The 22500-nt window shown below is 41.8% G+C and overlaps 2 protein-coding genes across 8 annotated transcripts in view; one reads left to right on the forward strand and one right to left on the reverse strand.

Annotated features, from left to right (window-relative positions):
- The window catches only part of EXOC2 (exocyst complex component 2), a 174388-nt gene extending 161267 nt beyond the window's left edge, over nucleotides 1–13121 (forward strand). For both annotated transcript variants that reach the window (XM_085877168.1, XM_085877169.1), the window contains exons 24-27: nucleotides 7183–7305; nucleotides 8622–8683; nucleotides 12094–12153; nucleotides 12270–13121. In XM_085877168.1, the coding sequence (XP_085733294.1) occupies nucleotides 7183–7305; nucleotides 8622–8683; nucleotides 12094–12153; nucleotides 12270–12345 (321 nt within the window). In that variant the 3' untranslated portion in view covers nucleotides 12346–13121. The remainder of the gene's footprint in view (nucleotides 1–7182; nucleotides 7306–8621; nucleotides 8684–12093; nucleotides 12154–12269) is intronic.
- IRF4 (interferon regulatory factor 4) overlaps nucleotides 13083–22500 on the reverse strand; it is a 45029-nt gene continuing 35611 nt past the window's right edge. For 4 of the 6 annotated variants that reach the window (XM_085877173.1, XM_085877171.1, XM_085877172.1 and 1 more), the window contains exons 6-9: nucleotides 21125–21187; nucleotides 20620–21000; nucleotides 20423–20532; nucleotides 13083–13493 (exon numbers count right to left, since the gene is read on the reverse strand). In XM_085877173.1, the coding sequence (XP_085733299.1) occupies nucleotides 13404–13493; nucleotides 20423–20532; nucleotides 20620–21000; nucleotides 21125–21187 (644 nt within the window). In that variant the 3' untranslated portion in view covers nucleotides 13083–13403. The remainder of the gene's footprint in view (nucleotides 13494–20422; nucleotides 20533–20619; nucleotides 21001–21124; nucleotides 21188–22500) is intronic. The other 2 variants (XM_085877174.1, XM_085877175.1) reach the window with 2 other exon arrangements.

Genomic DNA, 22500 nt, shown 5'->3' on the forward strand with positions numbered 1-22500 from the left:
ATGAATGCAAAGTCAAAAGCTGTCCCCAAGCAGGTGAAAAGTTAAGCTCCTGACCTGGTTTCACCCATGTTGGGGCTCATCAGGACAACATACCACCGTTTCATCCAACTGGTGAGTTTTGAAGTCTTTTAGGTTTCTCAACTGGTTATTGATGCTTCACTTTTCATCTGCCTGGTGACAGCTTTTGACTCCTATATCCATATACGCATTAGCTCCATCATATTAAGGTTGTGTTGCTGCTATTACCATCTACACATGAAATACTTTTAATTAATGTCTTCATTCTTTTTATGTTGCAAGGATGCAATACATTAAGAAGGGTTGTTATCAAGGTGTAATTTGTTTCCATTTTTGTATGAAATATTGAAACTCTAAAAGATCAGTTAAGGCACCCATTCTTGGCTGAAAATTATTTCTTCTAATGAAATGGCTTTTTCCTGTGTGCCTTTCAAATACAGTATATCGCTATCCAAACTCAGATTTAAAGGACTTTATTCAAACAGTTTGGAAACGGCAAATGTTAATAAGTATAGGATTGCAAGTCGAAGCATATTCTTCAGAAAGTATCATGGTTCTTGTTGTATTCCGATGTGCATGGCAGCCAGGGTGAAGTTCAGGTTTGAATTTGAGTGCTTTGTGTATTTGAATCTGCCAGGATTAAAATACAAAGTGTTTGTAAACAGAAATATTGGATGTACTGTCAAATAGCACAAGAAGATGCATGAATGAGGCTCCCCCACCTGCCAACCCCCCCCCCCCACACCCTCACCCATCCCGACCCCCTTTCCTCACCCCAACACCATCCCAAAGAAAAAATCACCTTCTTATCCACTGAAATGACCTGTTTTTATCAGAGTAGAAAGACAAAAATGTTTTTTGTTGAGAAAAAGCCACGTTGTACGATTATGCTAACAGGAAGATGCAGACGTGCAAATTAGCATGCTTGGTTCAGGTTTTGTAGATGGGGTTGCAGTGCGGTGGAGCATGTGGGTTGAATAGCAGAAGCAGACACTGGTAGTTGTGTGAGAATTTTACAGGTGTGTAATATCTGATGCGAACTCATTTCCTTGAAATATTTGGTGATGGCTCGATGCAATATGCTGATGTTTCCTCGGATGGAATCGACAGAAAGTGGATTGAAATAAGCTAGCCACCATGGGAATGAAGGACCTGACGTTTTGAGACATAAACCCTTCGTCAGAACAAAAGAGACTTTAACCCTTTCTTTTTTTTATGCCTCTGCACCAAGGGTGCCGGAGGCATTATGTTTCCGGGTTGTCCGTCTGTCCGTCCGTCCGTTCGTCCGGATTTTCGTTTATGCGATAACTCAAGAAGCAAATTGTAGAATTTCATCAAACTTGGTAAAAAGGTAAAGTAAGTCAGGGCAATTAAGTGATTAGATTTTGGGCCAGATGTGATAAAGGTCAAGGGTCAAAGGTCAAGGTCAAACTGAAAATTTACTGTTTATGCCCTAACTCAAATATTGGACAGAATTTCATCAAACTTGGTACAATTGTAAAGTTAGACAGGGCAATTAACTGATTAGATTTTGGGCCAGATATGATAAAGGTCAAGAGTCAAATATGTCAATACTCAAGTGTTTGTGCGGGAGAGCGGAGGAAGACCCGTCGACTGCGCGCAGTCAAATTACTCTAGTTTTTTTTTGACAATGAAAAGTCAGCTTCTCCTTGCTTCCAATGGCGATTAGCATACTGGGCCATCAGCCATAAGCTGTATCGTGCAGTTTCGTTCCACTCATCGGGGGGGGGGGGGGGGTAGACAAAACCTTGATAATATGATAGTATATATCCAAATACATACGTATCCAAAAGTTCTCCACTCAAATAGCTGCAGTTATTGTGTATTTTCATCTTGAAAATCGATGCATTCCCTGCGCTCTCTCATTTAAATTTTCTCCACTCGGATCACGTGTGGGCCATGTGATCCTCGACAGCCAATAGATGACATCATATGCAAATTACGTCAGACTGTCATGTGACCAGCTAAGTTGTCCAAGATGGCAGCTTCCTGCAGGGAGGAAATCACCGGCAGCTGATGGGCGATTTATCAGTAATTTTTGATGAATATGGCCAGTGAGGACGCTCCCTAGTGTATTATTCACCAGGACAATGTAGCGAACGAAGAAGTCAAACGTTTTACGCCTGTAAGATGGGATAAATGGAGAGAAAGTGTCAACAAATGGCTCATCTTCGATGGTCACGAACGACGTTTATTCGAGAGTGCACGAGTGTCTATTGAGTGTGAAGAAATCCTGAGTCGTCTGGGCTATCACGACACTTGCTACCGTCGCTTCATCGATGCAAAAAGAATACGTGGAGCTGAGAAACGCTGTTCACAAACTATGCATGATGACTCTGCGATTGTTGATGATTGCATGTATGAACCATCACCAAGAAAACTGCGCATGCATGCCCTACGAGCAAATTACCAGGCGGCTATCCATCAACGATCTATTTACCAGTGGATAAACACCCCTTCTCCTGTAGGACATGGCTGGCAAATGGTTGATGGTAAACTCGGCATCACATGGATGCGACTGAATCCAGGTCCAGATATTCTCTTTCAAATAAGCAATTGTTCTTGTAATGTTTCGAAGTGCGCAGGGTTGAGGTGCTCTTGTCGAAAAAACAATGTACCAGGTACAGATATGTGTAAATGTACCAACTGTGAAAATGCCAACACCGAAAACACTGATGATACTGATGTTTCTGATGTTTCTGATGATGATGAAGAAGAGGTTGCTTGGATAAACCCTGATGCAAATTGACCTTTGTCTTCCAAGTGATGTCCAGATAGGAAAATAGATACTATCGCGTCTGGTCAGCTCAGAGAATTCCGAGCCTCCCACCTTGTGATGACGGATAATTATGTATATATCTGGTTTGATCTGGCAAATAAAGTTATATTTACTTCTGATTCACAATGCAACGGAACTGCAGTACACATCCTTTGGCTTGCAACTTACCTGCAACTCCCACGAAAAGCCAAAATTAGGTTACCCCGCTTTCCCTATTGTAGTAGTCGGGGCCGTCTCAGGGCTGATGCGGTGACGAGTAAGGAGGCTGGGTCCCCACCCCGTGAGGTCTGGAACGTCCTCAACACTGGAGCCGAACTACATGGGTGTAAAATATATAAATATAATTGAATCAATTCTGAGAGAACAACAACAACAGATAAAACTGAGATACCGCCCGGCGCCCCGTTACATCGACTCAACCCTGCGGGGCTAGCCCAAGGCCACCCTGACGATGGCGAGGCGAGGGTTGCTCTTCCCAGACGAAGACGCCACACGACTAGCGATGCGGCAAAGTCAATCCTCGCGCTGACTGGGTGCGCCTCATGTGTCGATCAGCGCCAGTTCGACTGCCCAGTTGTCTGCTCCGCCGGCCGTATGTATGTAATGTCCGGCTGTGGCTGACCTGCTATATATAAAGCTGTCCGAGGCAGGGTCAATGGCGTTCATTCGATGGGTCGATGCGCTGGCGTTGCATAATGGTTAGTCCTCCTGCACCGGCACTCCGGGTACAATAGGCACATGATCGAGGTTAGTCCTCCCACGCAGCACTCTCGGCGAAACGTCGTTCGTGACCGTCGAAGACGAGCCATTTGATTTGTTGACACTTTCTCTCCATTTATCCCATCTTACAGACGTAAAACGTTTGACTTCTTCGTTCGCTACATTGTCCTGGTGAATAATACACTAGGGAGCGTCCTCACTGGCCATATTCATCAAAAAATACCGATAAATCGCCGATCAGCTGCCGGTGATTTCCTCCCTGCAGGAAGCTGCCATCTTGGACAACTTAGCTGGTCACATGACAGTCTGACAAAATTTGCATACGATGTCAGCCGATCTATTGGCTGTCGAGGCGTCACATGGCTGACGCGTGATCCGAGTGGAGAAAATTCAAATGTAAATTCAAAATCGATGCAGGGAATGCATCGATTTTCAAGATGAAAATACACAATAACTGCAGCTATTTGAGTGGAGAACTTTTGCATACGTATGTATTTGGATATATACTATCATATTATCAAGGTTTTGTCTACCCCCCCTCCCCCCGATGAGTGGAACGAAACTTGATTTTCAGGCATTTCCTGAGCCATGGCTGATGGCCTATACCTTAGTAAATGTTCTGTTGATTCCATCCATTGCTCGACCTGGCCACTAATGAAAATCTATGCTTATAAACTTCAAGAGCAAGACTGGTTCTTCATTCGTCTCGCCCCGAAGTGGATGTGAGACTATTGGTACGTGCGTTTGCGTGTCCACGTCTAGATTAAACATTGGAGGGACTCCCCTTGTAGAATATTTTATTGATAACTCTAACGTCTTCGGTCACATGGTATGACATCCATGTTGGATTAAAAGGAAAAAAATGGACATCATCTCTGAAACCGCTCAATGAAAAATTGAGACTTGGAATATGTCATCAACTCTCCATTGGGTATATAGGGTGATAACGATGACATCATCTGTGAAGTGATATTCCAGCTATAATTGGTTGAATTGTATTCCTTTTCCAAAAAATCTGACACTTCATATATCTTTTTTTATGACCTGATGTAAGTGAAGAATTAAATTTATGACATCATCCGTCATGTGGTCTGGTGGCCAAATTGGATTGAAAAAACAAATTTTCTTCTCCAGAATTGCTAACAGATCGATGCAAAATTTCATATACATGATCAACTGGGCATGGGAAGCCTAATGTTGGCTTTACGGTTAAGTTGGCTGGCTTAAGATCTTAGAGACTTGAGTTTGAGCCCCTGTCATGCTGTTGAAATTATACCAGGTGGGTTGACTTAGCCTGCCATCCTTCCGAGATTGGCAAAATGAGTACCAGCTTGCTGGGGTGATTGAGCCATTCGAGTATCCTGTGTCGGAGTGGTGGTCCATCCAGAATTGTGCCCAATCGCCCAGGAGACTGCTTTGGCAGCAGGAGCGCTCTGTACAGAGTATGGTACCAATGGATTTAGATTTTTGGATTACTGGTAACAGGGGCACTGCATCAGAGGCACAGCCACGCTTCCAGAAAATGATGCAACCAGCAGCCCAGGCTGCATATGAAACAACAACAATTAGGTATGGGGAAATAATAGTTTGAAATTTTTTTTATATATTCACCTTCATTGATGCATTTTATCCTTGATGTGCATAAAAGTGGTCATTAAATATCCCAATAATCAATCAATAAAGCTACGGATAATGGCAGTGTATGGGTGACATAATATGGTGCATGGCTGATACGGGTATATGTGCCATAATAGCAGTGGGCTGTAATAGTAGCATGTTCAATTAACGATGGTAATTTTTGTTTAGAATGAGTGCGGGAGGCAAGACTATGCGCTACCAAGTTTCTTTCGAGTTTTACGATGTTTCTTATGCTTGTTACCAAAATTGATTCTGACCAAATGTAGGTAGCTATGTCGCTCAATAATAATCTGGGCCCCATTGTGGAATCCACATCAGTTTGTATCAAGGCTGAGATTTAGGGACAATTCAACATCGGTTCAGGTCTTCATAAAGTAGCAAAGGCAGTCCCATATGAGGTGTTTGATCCTCCTGGTGTGCGTTCTCATGTTCCAAGTCCATCAAAATGCACTCGACACCTACATCTCTGGCAGTTTTACACGCTGCATGAGTTTAAATACGGGCACCAAAGTTACCAGAAGATTCAAACATCCAGGATAAAAGAAAGACTGTTATTCCATTATTGTTGTTCTTGTTGTTATTTTGCCCTTTATTAAAGTGATGTGCCATGTTGGAGTTGATCAATTTACACAGAATTGTCCTTCACATAGAGTTACTCAAGTAAATTGATGATATGTTCAATTTTTGTAAAGTCGTGCTTCTGTGTGAGAGATGTGTGTTAACGAATTGCTGCTTAATGTCTTGCGATTGCAGCACGTGGTACTGCCGTTTTACCATCCTGTGCATCGACATGTTTTTGGGGGTTTTTGGGGGTTTTTTTTCCTCCTCTTTCACGTCATCATGGAATATTCAGCCACATGTGTTCCAACCTCTCAAAAAGGCAGTCGTAAGGAATTAGTGGGTACGATTCCCCTCTTGCAATCGTAAAGGCCAACATCGTATGTGCGGCTGGTAAACGGCGTTTTGCTTTTATTTTATTTTTTTTAATATATTTTTTAGTTTTACTCTCACGGCCTTGTTTTGTGTTGCACTCACCGCACAGTACTTTCGTGATTGCGTGATAGAATTGCGTGATTGAAATGGACCGAGACATTCAACAATGTAACCAGGAATGTCCCTTTGATGGAAGCTGAACTAAAAGCATCTCCTTTCCCCATGCTTTTTGAAAAAAACGGGGGGATATTTTAATCAGCTCCATCTGTTTGTCTGTCTGTCTGTCCGTCCATCCATCATGCTATCTTCTCCTAAACGGTTCGGCATAAATTCACCAAACTTGCTAGTTATAATCACCACATGTCAAGAAGGTGTGAGAACAGTGTCATTTCTGGACTCGTCCCCTGGGGGGGGGGGGGGGGGTCAAAAGGTGAAATACTAAAAAATGCAATTACGGGCGCATTTTTTCAAAGAAACTTTGTATATGCAATCAGCATTGGGGGGACGCATGAAATATGTAACAATTTTTGGGGGATTTTGACCCCCGGTTCATGCCCCAGTTGGGTATGGACTTGGGATTACGGGGGTTTAAACGGGAAATAAAATTTAACTCAAAATTTGATACTGGGTCATTCCTGGTGGAACCTTTTGCCATCTTTAAATTTTCCTTTCGGTGGGAAGCATAAGGATTTGCGATGGCATATGCCATCAACTTCGCTCGAGTTTCAATTGCGGAGAAAAATACATTTTCGACTTCTAAATAATTAGTTATTTCATTTCAAAATGAGGTTCACAATTGTATACTTTTTTCATGCGAGCAAAGAAATTATACGCCTGATTTGGATTCACAAAAATGGAGGAATGCGGAGTGTGCAAGTTTGAGAAAGTTGCTCAAAAATAATACTGATGTTCACCTGAAGAAGCAAGATTTTCAGGAGGGATGAAATGTTTTCACCAATTGCCTGAATGCTGTTACTTACTATAGGTTTGAAACTGCTTATCGCCTCAATTGTGCTTGGTCACCAGTTTTTCTCATTTGCATCAGTTCTTCAAAACCCCGTTCTTTTGCACAGGTGTTTGCCATGTCCCATGAGTTGGTCTCTCGGGTGCTATCGCGCCTCATCGAGGGCGTCGCCGAGGAGATGGCTCGCCTCCTTCTGTGCGTTCACGCCTTCTCAACCCACGGTGCCCTGCAGGTGCTTTGACCAGTTGATGTTAAAATGTGACTGAGGAAATGGGCATGATGCATAACACTGATAGAACTGCAGGCTGCCCGGACCATCTCGTCTGGAAATTGCATTTTAATATTGTCTTGTTACAAGACATTTTTGGTCTGTTTTCACCTGGCACTGTGGTTAGCTTCTGACAGCAGCATCAGTGTTAAATTTGGATGTTTTCTCTTCCAGGACTACTCTTTGGAGTTGCTTTCGTATGTACATTTTGCTCTGCTTCTAATCTTGTCACCCAGAATTAGCTTTCCATTGGTGACATGTATTTTTTTACCAGGATCTAAGGCTCGCAGTGGTGCTTACAAACAAACAAACAAACAAACAAACAAACACACACACACCTCATGCACATGGACATACATACAGACAAATGCATGAAACACAACACAGGACTGTTAGATGAGACATACAGAGCCACTGACCTTGTGGGGGAGTGCCATCTCCTCCTGGGACAATCTGGGTCCAATTACGTCACAACAATGGCGCTGTCTTTCTCACTGCACACAGCATGGCATTTTCTAAGTGGAATTTTCCTCCTGCCTGTGGATGCCAACCTATGGGGATTGTCTTTGCTCTATCCTTATAAATGCTGAGTATCAAGCGAGTAAGTAGCACATACCATTTGGCAATACAGAATGTGTGGTTCGACAGTTCAAATCCCGGCCAAGTCATACCAAAGATTTTTTAATATTTGGTATGACTCGGCCAGGATTTGAACTACCAACCTCCCAGACTCGGAGCAGACACTCTAACCATTACACCACCAGGTCTGGTGGATTGAATGTGTAAGGCCAAACTGATCCATAATTTGTCTGGACAATCTTCAGGCGACTAATCGAAGACCAAAATGGTTTGAACAGGTCTTGTTCTCTGAGCTTTGTGAGCTTAAAAGGTGCAGTTCTGTTATACTGCCAATTTACCTTCAGATTTGATGTATTTGGCAATGGCTCTACACCTACTTCCATTAAACTACAAACGGTATGTGAACTATGCACCTGATCCGACGTGCTGGGTGTAAGCCAGCGAAAGGCTTGTCTCTGCTGCAGCAACTTGGACAAAATCCAAGGATTACAGCTGCAAGTGAACTAAGGATTACAGCTCACGTTTTGTTTGTTTGTTTGTTTTTTTTCATCAGAATAATGACAGTTGTGTATGCAATGATTAAATCAGCTATATAATCATTTTTTAATTCAAAAGAAGAGAGGATTCCAGGATTACTGTGTTTAAGTGTCATTATTTATATTGTCATGTGGTATGATGAGACGGGCATTTCTGTATTACAGGCCCATTTGGAGCTCTATGTTCTTCAGCATTCCACGAGCGCCTTTCACACACCAATATCCAGGTATGTCCACCAAGAAGATCCCGACCTGTGGTTGGTTGTAGCAACTGAGGGGAAATCGGTGTCATAAAGGATTTTATAAAATCCTTCTAAACGAAAACCTGTTGAAGTGAGCTAGCAAAGACGCATCAACTTCTTCGACTATCTCGAGGCCATTGCTCTGTGTGAAATATGTTTGTTTTTTTTGAACAAGAGATTGAGGGCTAGCAGAATGGCAGAGAGGTACGCACACTAATCTCAAAAGCTGTCTCACCTGAGTTTGAATGTGGGCCCAGATATAATCTGCCATCCCAGTGTTTCACAGGCAGGGTGATTCATCAATGTGTGTGCCATCCCTCGGATGGACATTAAACAGGTGTCCTGTCTGCCGGCATTAGTTGGTGGACATTAAAGATCCCATGGTGTCATTCACTATGCGAAGATTCACCGATCTATCGCTGGCATCATGGCCAAATTCCTGCCCTAACATTGGCCGAACGTCAAGCCTGACCAGCCGGTTTGTGAAAGACTTGGGCCAAGCTTCTCTCGGCCAACCCCGCAAGGCCGTGAGGAATCATTGTGGTCATTAAGGAAGAAGAAGGAGTTTGAAAACATTGCTGAGAAGCAGCGTGTTTGAAAACATGCAGGCACTGTTGTTGTTTTTTGTTGCGAACTTAGGAGGTTCTTCTTTTCCTTCTCAAAAAAAGAAAAATCAAAAAGATCCAATATCAAAAAAAAAAAATTCTGCCTGTCAGACCATGTGTCCAATGAAGTTGAAATTTAAAACTTGTATTCCCCATCAACACTAGATCATAATTGTGAAGTTTAATATCGATTGATTAAGTGGTTCCAGCGAAAACATGATTAAATACGAGCCGAAACCCCGTCACAGACGGATTCCGTTCCATGAGCCCAATATGACGACCAGTGGCGGCTCTTGTAAGAGCCGGATCCCAGTCGATGTACTCCACGGCCTTACCTAATGAGGCCTACAAAACGTCCTTGTACATGACGTTTTTGGTGTACACTACTCCTCGTGAAGAAGTCCCCTGATTTGTGCACGTGTCTACTTTGACGTACACCGCGTCAAAACTTCTCAGGTCACAGGACCGAGAAAAACGTGACGTGGCCGCGAGGAGGAGCACAAAATTGGTCCTTCAGTATTAATATGTAGATACAATGTTTCTTGTTACATTTTTGTCTCAAATTCACATTCTGAGGTAGTCAGCATGTGCAGAAGAGGGTTTTACATTGCAGACGCTATTTTCGAGGAGTGGAATTACACCTCTCAGCAGTAACGGTCTGTTGACGACAAACGTAATGACGTCAGCGAATGACCGATGATGTCATGACGTCCTGACGCCTCTCAGCGGTGACGTCACACGTCGCCATGTAAACTAATGTAAAACGAAGTGTTTTTTCTGCTTCAGAGTTGAAGGTTGACCATTGCCACTATGTGCGATGCACTCTTACAGGTATGAAGTTTCTTTCAGTCCAGGTCACATTACCGAGAAAAACGTGACGCGACCGCGAGGAGGAGCACAAAATTGGTCCTTCAGTATTAATATATAGATTTTTCTTCACTCTAATATGGCTGCCGGACCATGTGACCTATCAATTATTCCTCAACAAACTTGTACACACAAGACTTGGGGAACATTTGTGTGAAGTTTCCCCTGGATCTGTCCAGCCATTCTCGAGAAGATTTTTTTGTGGGTTTTAGGGTAAATCCAATATGGCTGCTAAACCATGTGACCTATGATGTCATATGTGTGAACCTTTTGTTCCTCATGGAAAGGTGGTCATACTTGTAAAGTTTCGCCTTGATCTGTTCAGCCACTTCAGAGAGGATTTTTGAAGGTTTTTTTTTTTTTTAGATAACATGGCTGCCAAATAATGTGACTGACATCATCAAAAAAATTTCTGTGGACCATTTTATCCCTAAATGATCAAAAAATTTCCTTTTGATCAGATGTAGCATTCTACATATGCAATTATGACGTCATAACAGAGGAATCTATAATGTCATAAATAATCACTTGTTCCCCATGAGTCGTACTTTCCGTGTACCAAGTTTCAATTTTTTCCTTTGTGTGGTTTCAGAGATATAGAGGTCCAAAGTTTTTCCGTTTTCACCCCTCAGCTCAAATTGGCTAAGGGGTATTGTCGTCATAGGCGTTGTCCGGGCGTCCGTCCGTCTGTCAACTTTTGGTTTCCGTCAATTTCGAGGAGAACGCCTTGTCAGATTAAATCCATTTTTGCAGGGTATGTTTGGGGTTGAGTAGAGGAAGGTTCCTTTCGAAAATGGGCGCGCTGCGATTTTCAATGTGGCCGCCATGGCAGCCATCTTGAAATTGGTTTCCGTCGATTTCGAGGAGAACGCCTTGTCCGATTAAATCCATTTTTGCAGTGTGTGTTGGGGCTGGGTAGTGGAAGGTTCCTTTCGATAATCAGTGCAATGCGATATCCAATATGGCGGCTAGGGCAGCCATCTTGAATTTGGTTTCCGGACAATAACTTGAACGGCTTGACTGATTGATTTCATTTTTGTGTGATATAATGGGGGTGTTTGGAGGAAGGTTCCTTTCGATATTCAGCGCAATCCGATATCCAATATGGCGGCTCGGGCAGCCATCTTGAATTTGGTTTCCGGACAATAACTTGAGAACGGCTTCACACATTGATTTTATTCTGGCGAGGTATAATGGGCTTGAGTAGAGGAAGGTTCCTTTCCAAAATGGGCATGCTGCGATTTTCACTGTGGCCGCGTCACGGCAGCCATCTTGAAATTGGTTTCCGTCAATTTTGAGGAGAACGCCTTGTCCGATTAAATCTATTTTTGCTGGGTGTGTTGGGGTTGAGTAGAGGAAGGTTCCTTTCAAAAATGGGCGTGCTGCGATTTTCAATATGGCCACCATCTTGAAATTGGTTTGCGTCAAGGGGCTGAGGGGTTACGCCCGCTTTGCGGTGCTATTTTTACAATATGGCTGCCACACCAACGTGAACTATGACGTCATAATTATCATTATAACATTCTACATGAGAAGTCGCACCAATTGTGAAAATTTTGTCTCAATCCGACAAGCGGTTGTGGAGAAAAACACAAAAGTTCTGTGCGGACAAACAAACAAACAGACAGACAGACAAACAAACGGACCCAAACGCAATACCCTCTCCTTCGGCGAGGGTAATAAATATTGTTTGAGTAAAAAAAAATAATAATAATCACCTTGATGTCCCTGTGCCTGCCCCACTGTTCTCCTGCCCACTCCTACTCCCAGTGATATTTAATTTTTATACTGATGGATTGAATTAATTTGTTGATGCAGCTCAGGCCTGATGGGCCAAATTACCTCTTGTGTCGAGGTTCATTGAATACTTTTCATTTGTGCGTTTGTCTCACCTAATCTGTCTCATCCCTGCCTTTCTTACAGACAGTCCTTCAAGCAGGCTGTCACTTTACTTCCCCAGATAAGCACAGGCACGGAAAGGAAGTAAGAGATTGCAAGTATCTTGCCTCCAATGCCTTAAATCGATGTTACAACATTGTGGAGTAATTTTGGCTGCCTCTGTCCCATTTCTAATTTAAAAAAACATTTTTCTTTGGCAGATTGATGGCAGACCTTGTAAACAGGTTTAATAACAACATGAAGCTGCAGCTGATTTGCTTCCAGAGTGTATCTTGACGGGTTTGAAAGCCTTGCTCGTGGGATGATCATGCGTGGAAGTCGCAAGTTTCCTCATTCAGGTCTGATTAATTATCATCAACAGATATAAACACCCTTTAGAAGTGAATGGAAGTTAAAATCCATGCACGTTTAATGGGGGATTTCAAAAATAATGTTCACGGCGAAGCTTAGTTGTACATTGTAAGGATATTGCATAAAAGGGTGGTGGTAAGAAGTTTGTGAAATGCTTTTGCAATCCAATAGCTTTGGAACTCTGCCCAATCATACACCGAACACTTTCCGAGCAAGCGCCGAAGTCATAACCACCACGGGATGTGCATCAGTTTTGGGAATTGTTCAACAGTTTGTGAATGCTGTCACTGAAACGCAATGAAGATATCCCGTTTGCTTTCGGCATATTTTGACATTGCACAATAACAATATAATAACTTGGTATTGTCTGCGATAACAAGATCTGTACTGTATTCTTTTGTTAGTGCCAGAGGGTTATTTTTTTTTTCAAAGTTGACATCTATCGACACTCCAGGTGACTAATCGAAGTGGCAATGTATGTGACATAATTGGGTGCATGGATGATATGGTACGTGTGAGATGTACCACCGTGTAGATTCCTCTCTCGATCAAAAGCAGTCGACAGTTTCTTGCCTCAATCTCTCATGTATTGCATCAAAATCGGTGAAATCGTTTTGAATATTTATAAGTGATCAATATTAAATCGTGGTATCAAAAATACATTTTGTTTTTGTTTTTAATAAACATCAGTTTTGTTTTGTTTCCTGCTTTTGTTCCTGATAAAAGAGGAGGTGTTTAAAAAAAATAAGAAAAAAAGAAGAATAAAAAGATACAGCAACGGTCATGAAGTAATTGCAAAACTTCTCCATCATTTTCGGACAATTCGCGGAGCATTTTGGACTTTTGAATATAGTTCAGGCTGCTCGATTGTTGATCAAACATCATCAAGTTCCGTTCCAAGTGCAGTGCAATGGAAGTGGACTCAGTGGCAAAGCTTGTCCAAAATATGATCAAGCTTATTGTCCGTTTCCTTTTCCTTTCTCTCACGCTCTCTGAAGCCGCTCCAAGCCAGTGGAAAAAGGCCTGCATTGCTTGGCACCCTCGAAGTACTGTCGTGCAAACACTGCTTCCACCTGCAGGGGAGGAGTTTGAAGGAAAGAGTTGTACAGAAAGTCTCCACTTATGATTCCACTAAAATGAAACGATATATGGAAGAAAAACGATTTTTACAGGCCCCGGTTTATGGGATCTTTGTGATTCGAAGGACTCAGTCCTTGTCCCACAAAGATAATTCAGAAATTTGTCTCATTTCATACTCAGGAGTTGGAGAGTTACAAAACTACACTTTTACATCTAATACAAATCCTAACGAGAATGAGCAATCAAAGATTACATACCCTTGTCAGTACTTGTTTTGTGGGGTTTTATAAGTACTGTACGCATTTTATAGACATACTCACATTCGAGTTGAACATACTTTATGGAGGTACTCGGTTGAAAAAAAGATAACGTGTAAAAGTTGTGGTCTACATTGACAAACAAACAGACAGATTGACAAACGGACCCAAACGCAATACCCTCTCCTCTGGCGAAGATAAATTTGCATGAAAATAATATTCTAGCAAAATACAATGGAAATTCGTGAATTTCTGCATGTATAAAAATTAACAATAAACATATTTTTCTTGGAAAATGTAAAAATTCAAATTTAACAAGTGGTGCCAGGCACAACAAACCCGCCCATTTAAGGCATAAAGTTACTTCGGGGATCAAATTTAAATTTGATATATCCTTAACCTGAATGTTGATTATAAGGAATAGAATAAGGAATATTTTAGTCTTCGTTTGAAGTCAATTAAACCATTTATTGACAAAGTTATGATTGAAATAGATTTTGACATTTTCGTGACCTGACCTTGACCTTTGACCTAATTGGACCCAAAAGTTAATGGGGTCGTCCGAGGTTTATTACCCACCTGTGGATACAATTTGACAGTGTTTGAGCCAGCCTTTTTCCCGTAAAGTTGTATTTTCGTAACCATGTTTTAGTTTTAATGGAAGATTTGTAATTTTGACTGATGACCATGACCCCCAAAACTTCGGACGCTACCGATCTTCACAAATATGCATTTTTCACTGTAGGAATGGGTAGGATTATAAGTGACAAATAGAATAACGTTCGCTATAAGCTTAGTTTGAAGTAAATCAGATCATTTTTGACGAAGTTATGAGCGAAAAACGATTTTGATCTTTTCCTGACCTTGGCCTTGACCTTTGATCCAATTGGACCCAAAAGTTAATGGGGTCGTCCAAGGTTCATTGCCCACCTGTGGATTAAATTTGAGAGTGTTTGCTAAAGCCGTTTTGCCATAAAGTTGCTAACAGACAGACAGACAAACAAACTGGACGATTACAATATCCCGCTCCCTCCCTCCCGGGAGGGAGTGGGATAAAAATGGCAATTAAATAGTTTTGAGAATAAACAAAAAAAAAACCCACAGATAACAGCAGGCTGTTATCTCGTTATGAGGTTGTGGGATCCTCTGTTTTTCATACGGATGCCACAGGTATGTTCCCATTTTCATGGACTTCTAAGGTAATTGACTATTTTGATTCGAGCATTGAAGCCTTTAAATCAGACTTGTTCTCTTTTTACGATCGGTGTCAGACTATTCTTTGCTTAAGAAACTGCAATGTGGGAATATATTTTGCAAGCATCAGTGTTTTGTAATAAAATGGTGTTTGCAAGGTATGGAGGACAATAGAGCACCTGTTACCAGTAAGAGATCTCTCCTTGAATAACCAAAGATGATGACAATAAGAGGGGATTGTGTTCAACTCTCAGAATTTTGTGCATCAGTCTTGGACACATACTTCTGCCTTCATACATCATGAATGAGACAAAAATTCAATTTGAATTAAAGAGCTTTATGGTGACCTTCAAGCAGGGAGCAAACCCCAATCTTGTGTTCACTTGTTTTCAGTAGCCATCTTGGTTCTGTTGCCTAAGCAACTATTCTTGAGAATATTTTAACATTTGCTTTAAATTTGACATTGACATTGTTCAAATAATTTTGTCGCCTTTGTCCTTTGATGGCAAAGGATTGTTTTCAAAAGCTGATGCAATGCAACAAAATCTGTTGGTCCACCAACTTCTTGGTAACAGCACTGAGGCCTTCCTTCTGAATGCTAGAAAGGGCCAAGGCTGAGGAGAGCACTGCATTAAAGCTGAGCCATTGAACTCTGATGGTTCAGCTTTGATGAAGAAGATAGTGGGGGGGGGGGGGTGAAGTGTTCTCAGTACAGTTGGCATGATCCTGTTGATGTTATAAATCGAAACAAAAATCATTCCTTGAGCATGTGTTTCATTGTCAGGCACAGGTGAAAGTCTCTTTAACGATGGTGGTGAGGCAAAATCTCCTACTCAGGACTATCACAAGTCAGGATTGCTGGATTTTGAAGGTGCTGCATGGTTCTGGAGGGGGAGATTGTTGTTCAGAAAAGGTCATTATTTGTTTGTATATTTGGAGAAAGCCTTCCCATACAATTATAATTTTGACACCAATTCCATCAGCATCAATGATGTGCTCCACATCATTAGCATTTTCCTGTAAATGTTGACAAAAACTTATTTAAGGACCTGTGGTTTGTTTTTTAATTAGTTAATTTAAGGTCAAATAACAAAACATTGTTTTATGTCGAGTATCTCTATCAACCTGCGTCGGGGCAGCGACCCGACCAGGATTGTGCACTCTAGCCATTAAAACTGCCTCGGCAGCCCTATGTGTCTGACGGTGTGAGAGGGGAACCAGAACCAGATATCTCTATCAACCATGTGACAATAGGTTGTGGCAAAACAGAGATATTAGCAATTCATGTACATGCAAGTGGCAGTTAAAATGTTGTTCCCTTTGCGAAAACCGATCACAATGGCCTCTAGACCGAGTACGGGACTTTCAAAATGATGCGATCCACCCCAGAATGCTCGGTGTGCATGTGCAGAAATTAAGGCGATTGGAACGGCCAACATACATTTTGTATGCCAGATAAGGATTGTAGCATAAAATGACTCACAAAGCTTGTAAAAGAAGCCAAAAATACTTCAAAGGGTACCTGAGAGAAAAGGGTGTGCCTCTGCACAATGAAAGACTTGGAGAACTGTCTGATCAACTTGTCCAGAAACTTGATACCTTGTAGCCTGTACTGCAAAAACTCCCGACGATGTGGGCACATGCAAGGCCTGTGGACCAGCACGTTCCATCCTACTTCACTGATCATCACTGCCAGTGAGTGGACTTTGAAGCTTGTGGGATTACCTTGTGTGAGCATGGCAGGCTTGGTGATTTATTTAATAGAGTCTGCAATTGGGAAGCCAATGCCATCATTACCAACATTCGGGAAGACTTTCCAGAGGGAGACGCTGTATCTGGTTTAGTTGCTTCTTAACGCCGATGGAAGGATCACATCTGAGGCTTGTCAATGCACAGGGTAAATTTAAAATGGTGATATTTACTCTTCGTCATGCTTGAGAGAGGAGGTGGGAGAGTGAGCCGGATGGACTATGATTGCTGTTATAAATAAGCACGTTATATCCACTGACTCTCTGCTTGCTCGTATTAACAGGAAACGGTACGAACCCGGACCTCTCATCCACGGATATTTGTCGTATTTCCGTGAGTCTGATTTTCATTCAGGAACAGAATAATTGTGGTTTGGAATTGCCACTCTTTTGTCAAAATGTTGAAAAGATATTAAAAAATAATTTGAATCACAGATTTAGCGTTCGCAATGGCAGGTTAAAAGTGTCTGGCGAGCAGAACCGGATCAGTGTAAGGGCACACACAGCACATGTGCACATGGCCTCTTTTAGCATTCATACGTCATTTTGAAAGTTGCGTATTACTGAAAGTTATATTCACCTCATGGATTTGTGGGATAAACGCAGGGTCAGTTCATTTCAATACCTGCAAATACTACCTGTCACTTCACTGATGGTAATACAAAGAGGGGGGAGGAGGGAGAGAGAGTGAAGAGGTGGAGGGGAAAGGAGAGGTGGAGCGAGGAGGGGTGGGGGAAGGGAAGACAGTGTGAGGTGAGAGGAAGGGAAAGTAGACGTGTGGTGGAGCATTAATTACGATTCATACTGTCATCAAATTGATTTTGCATGGAATGACAAAATGATTCTGCAGATCTGGGTAAAATCACAAACTGGTCCAACACGTGGAACATGTCTTTCAATCCTGACATCCCACACTCACGATGTCTCTCTGCTGTGCAAACCAAAGCATTTAAGATCATTGGTATCTCCCGTGATTAGGCTGAGTCCTTGGGCCTCTCACTCTCTCACCGCAGGCAGGTCGGTGATCTTTCTATCTTTTACCTTCTCTTCTCTGGTCTCGCCCCACCCCCCCCAGCTCTGTCTGCGATTTTCCCCACCATATTTCTGCAGGGTGCTCAAGGCCCGCCAACAACCCCCTTCTGGTAAAACTACCAAAATCATGAATCACTGCTCACCTTCACTCTTTCATTCCTCTTTTTCCCACCTTTGGAATAAACTCCCTCACTCTGTTCAATCCCATTCTTCCCTCCAGGCTTTCAAAACAGCTGTTCACCACCACCTCTTATCATCCCCCATCCAAATCCTCGATGTTTTCTACCCCCGTTAATCCATCCCAAGCCCACCTCCTTCAAATTCCCTGCTTTCCTTCCTGAAAGTCCCTGTAATGTCCATCTTGTATACCCCGTGTTCCCCACCCCATCCCTCTCCCTTCCACAGATCTCCTAATGTCTCTGTTCCCCACTGTTTTGTCCTTCCCACTCCCACCCCTCTTGTCTCATGCCCCCCTTGATGTGCGTTGCGTGTATGCTCTCATAGGACCCTCGACGACGTATACAAAAAAACCAGTGAAGGTGGAAACAAAACAACATCTGAAATCCATTTTCTACCGGTCATACTATAAAAACAGCCCAGAGACAAACACCACCCGGACATGTCCGGAGATAAAATCCGCCATGCATAAATACCACCCAGATGTGTCCGGAGCCAAGCTGGCCGGATACATCTGGAGACAAACACTGTCCGGACATGTTCAGAGACAGTGAGAGAGGAGATACGGGAGGAGGGTGCTGCACTGTATTGGGAGGGGGGGGGTAGAGCAAGGATGTGAGAGAGAGAGACAGAGAGAGAGGTGGGTTCAGGGAGTTAGCAGAGAGAATGTTATGCTTTATGAGCAAAAAACACACACTGACATTTATTAGTCGATACTCAGAAGCCTCGAATGATGGAAGCCTCAGATATGTTTTAACGAAGGAGCTGTTATTTTACTGTGTTGGGTGATTGTCAACAACTGAGATGATCTACAAAGAGGGTTGTGAACTCAAACAACCGAAAAATGTGTGATTTGGTTGCCTCACTTCCTAATGTCACAGATGGCATTTGTTTGCTGTTAAATTCTGTTAGTTTCCCAAGTTCTTGGGAAAATAATGTTTTTCAAAATGTACTGCTAACAAGTGACACACATCACCATCAGATTAAAAGGTTTATGGAATATTCGTTTTATCAGGAATTTATCAATAATAGTTTTGTATCAGTAAACTCACCCACTTGTAATGTATATTAATTTTGTTGATGCTGCAGGTGAACCTGTTTTCTTATGATGTCACATGACTTACATGAATTAAAACACTTCCAGGTTCCACTATCTGCCGTGTTATGGTACATGGTGTCAGAAGTGGGATATATCAGATCCACCACTGGGAAACTTTTGTGACATTGACTAGAAATTACATCGGAAAAAACATCTGTGCCAATATTCACTGGGGTTGGATCATTCCTTCATGGTCAGGAAATTGTGGGGGGAGGATCGAGGGAAACGTTCTGACTTTTCTTTTGTTTTTTAACTGATGACCTCACCGGTCAACAGGTTTGTGGTGCACATTCGGATGTTTGAAGTGATTTCTGTCGATATTTACAGCAATATTGTTGAGTGTTGAGGGAGAGGGAGGGGGGTTTGGTAAAACACAACGAAACTTGGAGATATTGAGGCGTTTGCTGTTTAAATAATTGATATGATACACAATAGTGTTATGGGGGCTGGTAGAATGACCTAGAGGTATGCACAATTGCCTCTAAGCTTTATAGCCTGGGTTTGAATCCCGACCCAGCTATAAGCTGTCGTCCCGGTATTTCACAGACAGTGCGATTCATCAATGTGTGTGCCGTCCATTGGATAGACGTGAAACTGAGCGTCCCGTCTGCCAGCATTAGTTAGTGGACATTAAAGATCCCATGATGTCCTTCGTGAAGAGGAGGTAAACTTTCGTCGGCACCCTAAACAAAATCCAAATTCCTGCTCTAACCGTGGTCAAACATCAGGCCTGGCCAGCCGGTTCGTGAAAGACTTGAGCCAAGATTCCACCAGCCAACCCCATAAAAACGTATGAATAATTGTGGCCATAGATGAAGAAGAAGGAGATACAATAGTGTCGGGGAGCCATTGGCTGGTAGATGTTTTAACTGCATATATGGTGGCATACATTGATTGCAACGGTTTTATGACTAATCTTGATTTGATGATGGAACTTAACAATGACGCTTTGTCGACATTTTAAAAAATTTGTTCCATCACCACAGGGCTTAGACCAAGAGTTTGTTATGACGACAACATTGATCTAAAGTGGAAAGAAGGAATGTTACGAGGTTTTAGGAAGAGCATTTTATAAAGATTATATATCCCAATGTATGTGCATTCCCATGTATATTCGATTTTATAAGATTCTCCATTTCTCCAAACAGATATGTTATTAGCCATCTGTTTATTATGTGTATTTAAAATGGTAATGTTTTGACTGCCTTTCCTCCGTTCCATTGATGCGTATATCCTCCAAACTCCATTTCCCTTTTCTCCACATTCCCTGATCCATATTTTCACTCTTGTCCTCTCTTCTCTTCCATTTATTATCAGACCCTTTTAAAAGGAGCTATGAAGACAGCGATGAATGTTACTTCAGAATAAAAAAGAAAATGCATCAATCTATGTACATCACTTGCCCTGTCACTCACATGAGCTGTGACCAGCTTCTTGCGTGGTGTATCCTCTCCAAGCTCTTCACAGAAACAAAGGACAATCTTGAACTGTGGCTCTGGGCCACCTTCACGGAACATCTCCACCTCTACAAGGAGTAAAGAGAAAGTTACAACTGTGTATAAGATGGCTGTGCAAGTACTGTCTCTACAACTCGTTATTCACACATAATCACCAGCAATAAAGCTGCGCGTGTCGAAGAGTTGCTCTACGACATTCCGCTCAAGCTTGCCATGTGTGCGGCCATTGGGCAGCCGTGGTCCGGACCAGTATATACGACCTTGACAACGTCTCTGAGCAAAAAGGCCACTAGGTGTGAGTTGAAGGTAAAGACCTCTAGTGAGGCTCGTGAGCAATGCGGCTGTCAGCCGGTGCCAGCAACTTTTGGGGGGGTGTACGAGGGAAGGTGTAGGCAGTAACAGGGACTGTGGGCTGTGAGAAGAATGCACAGGTAGACATGCGGTCGAGTACATGAGTTGGCAGCCGAGCAGGTGTGCGATTCGTATTTGCTGTACGCGTTCGCCTTTGTATCTGACCTCCACGTCAAATTCAAGTCCTGCAAGGGAGGCAGTGAGCATATTAAGATATCAAAGGTTGCATTCGATTAGCTCTCCGTTTTATTCTCTATGAAGATTCTGATAAAAGGTAAACTCTGCTGCTTGTGCATGCAAGGTGAATACCTTTGCCAACATTAGGAAAAGGCAGTGATAGCAGAGAATTCTGCGTCGGTTCCAGGTACATGTCTTGGAGATGAAGGTAAGAAATGCAAGATGAGCAGAAAATAAATATTAGATCAAAAATTATCATCTATTTAAACCACTTAAAAGTTTGATTATGTGGTATTACAGTATATTAGAAAAACTTAAACCACTTAAAACTTTGATTGTACAGTATTACAGTATATTAGAAAAACTTTGATTATACAGTATTACAGTGATTTAGAAAAACGTAAACCACTTAAAACTTTGATTTTATAGTATTAAAATTTCAAAAAATTTAAAAACATTAATTGCTTGAAACTTCGATTATACAGTATTACAGTGAATTACAAAAGTTAAACTGCTTAAAACTTCGATTATACATTATAACAGTAAATTAGAAAAACTTAAATTGCTTAAAACTTCAATTATACAGTATTACAGTAATAAAAATTAAAAAAAATTAAATTGCTTGAAACTTCGATTATACAGTATTACAGTAAATTAGAAAGACTGAAATGCTTAAAACTTTGATTATACAGTATTACAGTACATTAGAATAACTTAAACTGCTTAAAACTTCGATTATACAGTATTACAGTATATTAGAAAAACTTAAACGACTAAAAAAATTGATTCTACAATATTGCAGTCAATGACAAAAATTTCAAGATCATTCATCACTGAGTGGATGGATGAAATCCTGATCTGGAACCTGATCTGGAGCTGGAAGATGAAATCCTGATCAAACATTAGATTCAGAAAAATAATCAGGAGCATATGGAAGATATAGTAATAAATATTTCCACCATATCTTGTGCAAACAAATACCACTACTTTCATGGCCTCACTTATTCCCAATATGCAAAGTCGGCCAGGGATGTTTTTGACCGGTCTTCCACGAATTTCTGATTTATTGAGGGTGCTGGGCATAACTCGCCTACTGCTGAGCGAAAGTCATCTTGAGATTCTTAACATTCACCAACTAATGCTGCTTGACTGGTCCGGCAGCGAACACTCCATCTGATGGATCATTGTGCACACATTGATGTATCACCCTGCATGTTAAACACCAGTGACAGTTTATAGCTGGGTTGTGATTCAAACATAGTCAAGACAGCTCAAAGGTGAATGTGCACACCAACCTCAAGCTTATCCTTCCAGCTTATTTATGTCACAGACGTACACATCCAGTGCCTCAATAAAATGTATGCAGACTTTATATATTGAAAAGTAAACAATCTTGTTCTGCATTGCCTTATGCGTAACAGTAGACTGATGTCGTGCAATCATTCCATCACATGTTAACGCCATCTGTTTAAATATTAGTAACAATCAACATTGCCCCTCTTTCTGCC

The sequence above is a fragment of the Eptatretus burgeri genome, chromosome 4 (assembly GCF_056783735.1).
Source record: "Eptatretus burgeri isolate ZD-2024b chromosome 4, Ebu_testis_v1, whole genome shotgun sequence".
NCBI lineage: Eukaryota > Metazoa > Chordata > Myxini > Myxiniformes > Myxinidae > Eptatretus > Eptatretus burgeri.